The following is an 11,929-nucleotide window of genomic DNA, read 5'->3' on the forward strand; positions in this document are numbered from 1 at the left end:
TAATTTTACATAAAAGTCTCCATATTGACCATTGCCCTATGTCCAATCCTTGGGAAGATACAGCGGTTTTAAAAATAAAAAGGTTGAAAACACGGGATTTTTGGTGGTTTTTGGCATTTTCTATATGACAGACTTGGTTTTTCAGTCTCGTAAATATTTTTACCGGAAAGCTCGTCCAATTTCCCATAAGTTTGCCTTTGACAGCTTTTTGATTTATATCGTTTTTATATTTACGTAATCAAATTTACTATCCTGGTTTCTACCACACTGAAAAAAATATTCTATTTTCAGTTAGCAGTGTAGCAGTGTAGCAGTGCAATGTAATTAAGCTTATATCTGTAAGCCCTTACATCCAATTGAAATGCTGTCAAAGGCAAACTTATGGGGAATTGGACGAGCTTTCCGTTAAAAATATTTATGAGACTGAAAACCCAAGTCTGTCATATAGAAATTGTCAAAAACCAAAAAAATCCCGTTTTTTCAACATTTTTATTTTTAAAACCGCTGTATCTTCCCAAGGATTGGACATAGAACAATGGTCAATACGGAGACTTTATGTAAAATTGTCTGGAGAATCGATTCCCACTACCGGTTTTTAAAAATTTTGACGTTTAGACCACTTTTCAAAAAAACATTTTTAGTAAATGATTTTTGTTTTTTTTTTTTTCAGGAGAGACATACCATCCTGCATTTATCGTCAGTCTTTTAGTAACATTTTAGGCTATTTCCTCAAAAATTTTGAACGAAAAAAAATCGTAACATCACCTTCAAATTTAAGTTTTAGACTTAAAAATCAAAAAATCTCATAGATGTGGCGTGTATTTTTGTTTTAGTGTATTTTTTTCAACAAGCCCGTCCAATTTCCTACAAGTTTGTCTTTGACCACTTTTTGATACGACGCAACGGCTTCGAGATACAGTAATTTTTAAATTACAGAATACAAAAATATTTAAATACCTTACGCCCTTCTCAAATGTTATTCTCGAGTACTATTTGCTCCATATGCACAAAAATGGCTTTTATAGGCCTAGGATAACATGTCTACAAAGTTTTATTGAAATCGGAGAGGGTCGGGCACAAAAGTATCAGAAAAATTCCTGATTTGAGCTGGAATTGCTCAAACATAGTTTTTAATGTTAAAAAATATTTTGTTGCAATTCATTGAAAAAAATCTTCAAAATATTTTTAATCATATATCGCAATATTAATTATATCAGAAATTCATATAAATGAGGGTTTTCGTCAAATTTAACCAAATCTCTCAGTTCTCTATTTTTTCAAAAAAGATGGCGGTCAATCACATTCAATTAGAACACGCGTTTAGCGCCATATTTATGCACTGCTAATTGGCCGCGTTAAAAGCTTTTTCAGGAGCTTGTGGATTCAAGTAAGCTTTTCGCATGCCTAATGGCACTTGACAGCTAAACCACCCTGGGTTTTAAAGAAGCTTGCGATAAAACCATTTGGCATGACATTGCCGTTGGGTTTTCAAGACTCTCTTAAAACTTTCATAAAACCTTATTGAAAGCCATTTAGCTTTTATTGTCACAAGGTTTTATGTCCGAGGCATAAAACCTTGTTAAAACCTATCATTTAGCTCATGCTTATTGGTTGCGGAGAATCCCCAAATAAATCTATTAGGCAATCAAGGTGCTACCATAAAACCCTCATAAAACTAGGTGGTGGCTGGGTCCGATTTTTTTTCCATGTTAAATTATCATTTAAACCCAAAATATGACCAAAAATTTTTTTTTTTTCAATTTGGGTCGATTCTGGCACCCTAAGGAAATTGCTCTGTCACGGGCTGTATGGATATTTTAAAGGAATGTGGATGACACCAGAGGATAATAGAGCCCATATTTGATGGAAAAATGTCATTTATTTCGATAAATTTTGATGAAAAACCCATTTTTATCGCAAAAATTAAAAGGTGTCCAAATTACCCCCACATTTTTGTGTTGGGGTAATATGAACACCCCTATGGGGTAATTTGGACATGCCTTGTGGGGTAATATGGACATACCTTGTGGGGTAATATGAACACCTTTTGAGGGGTAATTTGGACACATGTTGAAGAATAAGTTTAACATTTGATTTTTTGAGCATATTTTTTATCCTTCAACCTGGTTTTGTAATTGCTTTATATTTTGAAGTGTTGTTTTGCTCACAATATTTCATCAAAGGTTTAAATAATGATTTTGTGATAGAACTATAATTCAATAGGAAGATAATAAGTAGTTCAGTGTAGTATACATAATTTAATCATTAATACTGAAATGATTTAAACATTGATTCTGGATTGGGCACAAGTATAGTTTTTAGTGATTAAGGTATCGTTTATGTTTATATAAATCAATCTTTATATAGAATTTATTAGCCTGAAAATATATATTTTTTTAATTTTACATAATGCAGCCCTTTAAATTTAAATATTATTGTAAACCAGCATAGAAATTAGAAATGTCAAAGAAATTAATTAAAAGCAATCAACTTTAGAGTCTTGTTGAACGCCAAATGTACAGTAATCAGATTTTCATCAATTCGAATATTGGAATAAATTTATCTAAATTAAAAAAATAGGGGTTTTGTGAAAGTTCTCATTGCTCACATTCCTTTTTGATTGTTTTGACATATTAAATCCCTCTAAATTTATCTAAATCGCTTTAAAAACTCATCCAACCATGAAAGTTACTTTTTTGTTGCCTGACAGGTAGACTTTCAGGTATGTCCAAATTACCCCACAAGCCATGTCCAAATTACCCCCATAGCATATTCTATCATAAATTTCAATTTTTGATGATAAAAATGGATAAAATGCACAATTTTTATACGTACATATCGCAGGCATCGTCCAAGCAACCCCCTTAAACATAAAATGTCCACTTTTTTGCCATATAACACCTGCAAAACCTTATTTCCTAACCTTCAAATATTAGAATTTAAGGCAGTGCCAACCGGCCTTTGGAAACTTTTACTTATTACACCAAAACTACTTAACCTATTCCAACTTTTTTGGTTTGTCCATACTCCTAGGCCATAACTAGTACTAGCCTTATCACTTAAATTGCCGTTTTCACTTTATATCCGAAGAAAACGTGATTTTTAAAGGGGTGTCCAAATTACCCCCCCTGTCCATATTACCCCAAACTCCCCTACATTGTTGATCGGACTGCTAGTTGCTGAGATATCTCAAATCATGCATTTTGTGAAAAGGGGGGTCTTACAGTGTCACCAAATTAGCCCTCATTTTTCAACCCGCGAATGCATCGGTTACATGAACAGATCATTTTTAACAAAATGTAAACTTTAGTGTAACCTATTTTATTTATCAAAACGAAATTGCTAAATCTTTGTCGAGTGCAAATAATCAAAACATCATTTTTGAAACTTTATTCGACAATATATTAATTTTTATCCCAAAAATCATGTTTGTAGAAATGCATGTCTCCTGTACGCCTGTACTAGATTTTGCACCACCCTAAACTCTAGCGGAAAAGATGCCTTTTTGATGCGTCCTAAAATATATCGAAAAATTCAAAAAAAATATTTTGTTAATTCTACTTTTAGTGATAAAAAAAAACAAATACAAAATAGAGGGGAAAACCCATGTACCTATTTTTTTCTGAAAAGCCCTAAACATTACCTACAACTTTACCGAAAACACCAAATCGATCAGAAAATCCCTTCTCAAGTTTTTTTATGGTTTCTTTTGACAAATTTTCATCCCAATTTAAAAAAAATACTAAATAAAAATCTCGAAAAAACATTGCGAAATGCTACAGAATTAATCAACCTTCTTTTCATGAAAATTGAAACCTTTAATCTTTTTTTTTTTTTTTTTTGAAATCAATATACGGAAATTCGTGCTTAACATTATTTAGTAATGTACCTAATGATTTCTTAATGTGCAAATAATGGGGCACACTGGATTCTGTAAAATCTCATTAAGTTGTTTCAAAACAGTCTAAAATATGATCAACAGTTTGACGGTTGTGACATTTTTTGCGTTGGTAAGCAAAATACTTTTTTTTTCTTGTAAAACATAATGTCTCATTGCGCCTCATCTCAGTTGCACCACAATGGATTCACCTTGCAGGCAAATTTGCATACTACAAAAAAAAATCAATCCACCACTCAGGTTTGCCCAGAACTCCTAAAGAAAAAAAAAGAAATCAATAAATAATTCAATAAACTTCCAGACGCGACAAGCACTGTGCTACGATGCGAATACTGGCCGCGTAAATGGTAAGCTTCTTATACCTTCTAGTTTTTACTGACTCTACAGAGCTATCCCACAACTAGATCCGAAAAGCTTTATCAAATATTGTGGCTTCGCTGATGAGATGATATTAACCATCCAAAAACCAGTAGAGGCGGCAAAAGCTGAGCAAGTTTTTCAAACTGTTATGGTACGATGTTGAAGTCTTTAAATATAAATTTCTAGTCTAAATGTTCTCCCAGGGTCAACTTTATGGGTGCTACAACCGAGATAATGGTGAATTTATTGCGATGTCTAAGCTTGATGAAAATTCCAAAATAAAGATAAGATGTGGATTCATCAGTAAATCTTCAATCACGGTTTGAATAAAATTCGGATTTGTAACTGTTTGAATTGATTTGATTTGATTGATTTCTAGCTTAAAACAACCTCGAGCCCAAAACTACCACAAAATTTACGATATGTAAGTTAAAATTTAATTAAAAAAACAAAATAATAAAAATACATTTTTGAAAATAAACATTTCACTTTCTGCAGGGGACATACAAATTAAATTCTGAAAATTTAGCCGATACTTCATGGAATGAGACGGCAAATAATGACACAACGCACTTAAGGCAAACAATTGGTCATAATGTGGAATTACAAGAGATCTTTACCAATCCAACAACAACAACCAAAAAACGGAACAAAGTTCACCGAACAACAGGCACTTCAACACTTCCGCCAACCAGGAAGCTTCTCAAACGGCTAAAGACGACGACGACTGGTACGGAGCAGCCACGCAACGGTGGTTTTAATCTATAAATATATTGAGAAAAAAAATAACAAAAGATTTTCTTTTAACAAAATTCACAACAACAAAAAAAATCGGATTTGATTTTGGCAAAGTTTTGAATAAAAAAAAAAACACCGGTACTTATTATTATTATTTATCTTATTAATGAGCTAACAGCCGAAGGCTGGTTCAGCTCAGGTCAGCGGTTCTTTGTAATTCTGGTCATGTCTGTAACATAGCCACTCACAACTTTTTTATACCTTTTCTGTCACTTTTGGGTGCTTTTTTCTGCTGAATTTTGGTGTGTTTCGTTTTATGATAATTTAACAACAAAATTTATTTTAATTTATTTCATTTTTGTTTTCACTCAAGGCGTCCCTCCTTCCCCTAAACCTCCTGTCGAGCGATGTAAGCAAAAAAATATAAATATTGAAATAACATGAAAAAGTGTTTCCAAATGCATTTTACACTAGTTCAGTTGTTTAGCAATCATTAGTTTTCGAAAAATGGAAGATTTGACGAAAACAAAAATTTAAGCGAAAAAAAACCTTTTTGTGATACTAAACATCGAAAATTTTCAAAAATTCAAAAGATTTTTAAATCAACCCAAACGTGCTTAAAATAATGCTAAACGCAGGGGAATACATTTCTGGAGTTTTTTTTTAAAGGTCCAATAAACCAATTTTCCAGTTTTTGCTTTTTGGGTGTTTTTAAAACCGTCTTGAGTCAGGGGTATTGAAAAACACCCAAAAAGCAAAAACTCAAAATTCATCTTCATCTTGCAGTTTTCAGAAAATAATTAAAAAAATTCAGTATAATAGTTCCGCTTTGACAGGTCAAAACGATTCCGCTTTTGAGCCCCTCTATTGGCTGATGCACGAAGTGTTTTGTTTACCCTTTTTTGGTACCCTCCGTAAAACGTCAAACCATTCAAATTTGCTGCCGGATCTTTTCCGAGAGAGATCCGGAAAAATATCCGGCAGCAATTTGTGTTGATTTGACGTTTGCGCAGGGTGCCGTAAAGTTTGGTTATGTTCTGCTTGCAAAAGACAATTCGACCCCCCAGCGAATTACCTAATATTTTGCTGTGACTGTGAGTTTGGCAGGGCGAACCTCGAGCAGCTTAAATTCGCGATGTTATTGCTTGCAACGATAAAGCTTATTTTTCTGAGTATAAAGGCCTTTTGTACGACCGCAAATGATATGAAATTGAATTTTGTTGATCAATTTTAACTTCACGGCCCTTCTAGGCGGAAAGCATCCTACTTGACAGCTCGTTCCAAGGGAACCATAGTTGATCCATCGTAAATTGTTGTCTTGTCAATTTATTTGAAAAATGGCCTTTTGGACCCTATTGAGAAGAGTTACGTCGTTCATAAATAAATGTTCGATAAATGACTGGTGATATTCCGATTTTCATTACAATTTAGTTACAATTGAAATTTGAAACTTTACACAGGAAAAAAAGAGTTGAAAGTTGTAAACAGTAGTGATATTATCCTTTCAGCGATGTTGTAATATTTATTAAAACAGCAATGTTTCATTTCATAATCGATGGCATAAAGAAAACAAGAATCACAATCAGTCTCTCAAACAGCGAGAGAGGAAAAATAAGGGAAATTATTCACACCGAAGAAGTTATCAATCTCGGGCTCTGTTAATATCAGTTATTAAGGAATTAAAGGTCGTTTGGCATCCCTCCGTGATGCCTGAAGATCGGTGTAAACGTATGGTTGGGTTAGCATGTTAAAAAAGATGGAGAAAATGACACAAGAAAAAAACGAGAAAAGAAATGCGAAACGTTGGTTTAACACACTATTGCTACGGTTTTAGTCTAGTGAAATGTTTATCGCTATTTGATTATTAGTTGTTTTTTTTTTCTAAATCTAAAATGTCAATCACCAAAGACACACTCAAAACTTTCATTCACTCCAAACGCGCGTCAATCAAACATTCTCCAAATAATTCTACAACACCTACAGAAAACCAACATTGCCAATCAAACAATTCAAATAAGAGGTTAGTACAAATTTCGACTATTCTAGATGAAATTTGCACCGCAACTGTTAGTACTACATGGTTGCGCACTCGAAGCGCCCTCACTTACCAGTAGGTTCTCTTCTCCGCCAGGTGCTGCAGAATGTTCTGAATCACTTCTGTGCTGGTGTTTTGGCCGCCCAAATCTGCAAGAAAGAATGATGAAAGTGAACCATTGTAAGTACGTCAAAATTGCCACAGTTTTTAGAACAAGTTATTGTTTCGCAAGTGGGAAAACAAGCGCAGAAAAGTTACACCTGTTCAAGTTGGCTGTGCAGTTGCCACCGCAGTTGGCACACTTGTCGCGCGAACAAAACTTTGTCCAATTTTGAAATGTGATGATTGGACTTGATTGGTCTCAATGTGCAATTTTTGAGAGTCTCGTATAAAAAGAGGAGTGCGGAGTGGATATTTTTACAAAACCAAAAAAAATTATTTTTGAAATTCAAATGCAAAGTATTTTTAAAGCAAATTGGATGTATGGGCAAACAGAAATAAGCTTAAATGTATTGCTCATAACTGAAAATAGAATATTTGTGGTTGTGGTAGAAACCTGAAAAGTAAATAAGCTTATGCAAATATTAAAACGAGTCAAATTAAAAAGCTGTCAAAGGCAAACTTATGGGAAATTGGACGAGCAAGTCTGTCATATAGAAATTACCAAAAACCACCAAAAAACCTATTTTTCCGACCTTTTTATTTTTTAAACCGCTGTAACTTCACAAGGATTGGACTTAGGACAATGGTCAATATGGAGACTTTTATGTAAAATTGTCTGGAGAATCGACTCTGGTGTTTGGGTTTTGAAAATTTTGATGTTTAGAGCACTTTTGAAAAAAAAAACAGTTTCAGTAAATGATTTTTGTACTTTTTTTTTTGAAGAAACATACCATCCTGCATTTTTTGTCAGTCTTTTTTTTTTTTGTATTTTAGCCTATTTCCTCAAAAATTATGAACGAAAAAAAATCGTTACTTCACCTCAAAATTTGATTTTAAACTTAAAAATCAAAAAATCTCATAGAAATGGCGTGTATTTTTATTTCAGTGTATTTTTTTTTTTCAGAAAGCCCGTCCAATTTCCTACAAGTTTGTCTTTGACCACTTTTTAAACGATGCAACGGCTTCGAGATACAGTAATTTTTAAATTGCAAAATGCAAAAATATTTAAATAACTTACGCCCTTCTCAAATGTTATTTTCGAGAAAGATTGGCTTATAAAGGCTTAGAACTTTTCAAAAATAGGGGAAATTCTCGTATGTCTGGCAGGTTAAGCACTCGCTCCTAACTCCATCCAATTGTCTGATTTTCACTATTTAAACAACTAATTTAGCAAAATTTTTGCTAGAAACTTGCTTGCTTACTTCTTATTGAGCTATTTATCACTCGATTTCAGTTGAATTAGCTTTAATTGAATGTCAAAGTTCTGACCTGCCAACATTAGAGGCACGCTGGAATTAGATGCTGTTCCCCTATTTGGATTTTTTTTATTGCAGTTCCGTTTTTTTATAGCGGCACATTGTATTGACGATTTTTACGGGGATCTTCTTAAGGCAATACATTGGTTACGCAAAGTTCAACCCACCTGGCGTATGAATGCCGTCAAACTCGATCGTCTTGTGGATCGCGTCCGAGATGCAATCGGCGTGGTAGCGATGCCCCAGATGGTACAGCATATCGACGGCGGCCTGCAGCATCGCCACCGGGTTCGCCACGTTCTTGCCGGCGATGGCCGTGCCGGTGTTGCGGGTACCGGGCTCGAACACGGCGTACTGGAAGCAAGATGTTGTTGAATTAGAAGGTGATCGCCAAATGGGTTTGGTTTGCACTCACGTGATCGCCGTAGTTTCGGCCCGAAAACAGACCGGCGCCCCCGATGAGGCCGCACAGCACGTTGGAAGTAATACTGCCGTACAGGTTCGTGGTGTTCATCACGTCAAACTGGTGCGGGTTCGAGACCAGCTGCATGCAGCAGTTGTCGATGATCATGTCGTTGTGCTGGATGTCCGGGTACTCCTTGGCGACATCCCTGGCCACCTTCAGGAACAGCCCGTCGGCCAGCTTCATGATGTTGGCCTTGTGGATGGTGGTCACCTTCTTGCGGTTGTTGTTGCGCGCAAACTCGAACGCATACCGGGCAACACGAGCCGCGTGCTCCACCGTAATGACCTTCATGCTCTCGACCACCCCGCGGACACTCTCGTGCTCCAACATCGCGTACTCTCCCTCGGTGTTCTGCCGCACAATGACCACGTCCACGTTCTGGTGGTGCGCCGGAATTGCGTTGTACGACTTGCAGTGCAGCACGTTCACATACAGATCCAGCTCGTTACGGATGGCCACGTTACGGGACAACACTCCCGTCGCCTCCGACTTGGTCTCGATGTTACCCTTCAACGCCACTCCATTCCGCTTGATCGTAGTCAACGCGTACTCCAAGTCATCGTTGCCCTCGCTAGCCGGGTCAATGTCCACAATCTCAAAGTCTACCGGAACCCCCGCAAACCGGAACACCTCCTTCACGTAGCTCATCAGCTCCGGACCGATTCCACCGCCCGGCAGCATCGTCACCGTATGTCTACCTCCATACTGCGCCTTTGGAATCTGCTCCACCTTGCGCTGGACCGGAACCTTGTGCTGCAGCTCGTACGCGGACACGGCGCAACCCTGCGAAACAAACCACAGTTAACGGGAGAAAAGTTACATAATTTCCCCCCCACCGACCGAGGAAAACTTCTTACCCGCTTGAAGATCATCGGGGCGACCACGTCCTGGCCGACGGCACGGAACAATCGGAGAGCCATCTGAGCTGTCTGCTGTTTTCAACCACTGTGTGCGGAAAACGATCTAGGAAGAAGCCCTGTCCCGGGGAAAAAATATGTGACTGAAAAACACGCAGAACCGACGGCCACCAGCAAGTCGAGCGCAAGAACTTTGAAGCTGTTTTTCTTATTTTTGCGCGAGGGAGGAAAATAGAGTGTTTGACAGCTCTGGTTCGGCGAATGAAGGGAGAAGAGAGAGAAAAGGGGATGACAGAAGACAGAATGTATGCAAAATTGTACCCATTTGATGCGTCGTTTTGAAGTCTGTTTTGGGTTTCTCATATATGGACCAACATAATGCGTAAAATAACAACACTCTGAAATGATATCAAGCAGTTCTTATCATTTTTCAGCAATTGAGCACAGCTCGACGTCGTCGTACGTGCTATCTTGTCGCACCCGCCATTTCGACGTTCCGAGAAAAACGCGTTTTAATGTTTGACCTTGAATAAACAAAAACGAAAGCACGCAATGTAAACAATAACAAACACGTTTTGTTTGACTGAACATTCTGTACATTGTCCCGAAGTTCGTTTGAATTTGGTTGCAGGAGTCCCGATTTATAATTACAAATGCTTATGGTAGTCTAACTTGTACGTGCGGGGGGATGGAAACCCTATTCCGACCAAAGCAAACTGACAACAATCGACATTAGCACGGTTGTCAAATGAGAGCCCACAACAAAAGCACTAGCTGTCAAATGGTAGCCCATAACAAATCATTGTCATTGGGATTTTGATTTTCAAATTTCCCGCAATTCAAACGATAAATACCTGAAAAAAACACGTGAATTGTGTTGCTGATGCCAAATTCTATCATATCCTTGGGGATTCCATCCCAATATTGGCTAAAAATTTATATCGAAAAAAGTGATTTTTCTGTTTATCTTTTTTTTCCTTTTTTTCTTTTGGTCGATCAAACAGTGCGCCTGTACACTGTGAATCGGCAATACAATTTTTTCAGTTTGGTTTCACACATTTGCATGGGATTTTTGAGTTTAACCAGGATAACACACTTCGTGTTACCAAAGTAATATAAATAATACTGATTCTGAGTGTTTGTTATCTGAACTTCCAAGATGGCGGCTTCTTCGCTACCCCCTGTGTGCGTGCATAAAACGCGTTCTGATCTGAAATCCCTTTGCCCTTTGTCGCACTTAGAATTTAAGAATTTAAGAATTTAAGAATTTAAGAATTTAAGAATTTAAAAATTTAAGAATTTGAGAATTTGAGAATTTAAGAATTTAAGAATTTAAGAATTTAAGAATTTAAGAATTTAAGAATTTAAGAATTTAAGAATTTAAGAATAAGAATTTAAGAATTAAGAATTCAAAAGAAGAATTAAGAATCCAAGAAGAATTAAGAACCCAAGAATTTAGAATTTAAGAACTAAGAAAATTTAAGAATTTAAGAATAAATCTAAGAATTTAAGAATTTAATTTAAGAACCAAGAACTTAAGAATTCAAGAATTTAATATTAACTTAAGAATTTAAGAATTTAAGAATTTAAATTTAAGAATTAAGAATAAACCAAGAATCTTAAAAGAAAATTTAAGAATTAAGAATAGAATCAAATAAGAATTTAAGAATTAAAGAATTTAATTTAAGAATTAAGAATCCAAGAATTTGAATTAAGAATAAATAAATTTAAGAATTTAAGAACCAAGAATTTAAGAACTCATTAAATTTAAGAATTAAGAACTAGAAAATTGAAGAATTGAATTCAATAATTAAGAATAAGAATTAAGAATTAAGAATTTAAAATTCAAGAATTAAGAACTTCAAGAATTTAAGAATTTAAAAATAAAATTAAGAATCTAAGAATTTAAGAATTAGAATTTAAGAATTTAAGAATTTGAAGAATTAAGAATTAAGAATTAAAGAATTAAAGAATTAAAGAATTAAAGAATTAAAAGAATTAAATAATCAAAGAATTTAAATTAAAGAAAAGAATTAAAGAATTAAAGAATTTAGAATTAATTAAAGAATTAAAGAATTAAAGAATCATAAGAATTAATGAATTAAAGAATTAAAGAATTAAAGATTAAGAATTAAAGAATTAAAGAATTAAAGAAGA

At 35.2% G+C, this 11,929-nt stretch overlaps 1 protein-coding gene across 5 annotated transcripts in view; it reads right to left on the bottom strand.

The window, feature by feature from the left end:
• The window catches only part of LOC6041928 (isocitrate dehydrogenase [NAD] subunit gamma, mitochondrial), a 49,159-nt gene extending 39,137 nt beyond the window's left edge, over window positions 1-10,022 (bottom strand). For 3 of the 5 annotated variants that reach the window (XM_038259846.1, XM_038259845.1, XM_038259844.1), the window contains exons 1-4: window positions 9,773-10,021; window positions 8,865-9,698; window positions 8,617-8,803; window positions 7,105-7,180 (exon numbers count right to left, since the gene is read on the bottom strand). In XM_038259846.1, coding sequence (XP_038115774.1) covers window positions 7,105-7,180; window positions 8,617-8,803; window positions 8,865-9,698; window positions 9,773-9,835 — 1,160 coding nt within the window. In that variant the 5' untranslated portion in view covers window positions 9,836-10,021. Of the gene's footprint in view, window positions 1-6,535; window positions 6,707-7,104; window positions 7,181-8,616; window positions 8,804-8,864; window positions 9,699-9,772 lie in introns of those variants that run through there. The other 2 variants (XM_038259842.1, XM_038259843.1) reach the window with 2 other exon arrangements.
• Window positions 10,023-11,929: the final 1,907 nt, after the last annotated feature.

This window comes from Culex quinquefasciatus, chromosome 3 (genome assembly GCF_015732765.1).
Source record: "Culex quinquefasciatus strain JHB chromosome 3, VPISU_Cqui_1.0_pri_paternal, whole genome shotgun sequence".
NCBI classification, from domain to species: domain Eukaryota; kingdom Metazoa; phylum Arthropoda; class Insecta; order Diptera; family Culicidae; genus Culex; species Culex quinquefasciatus.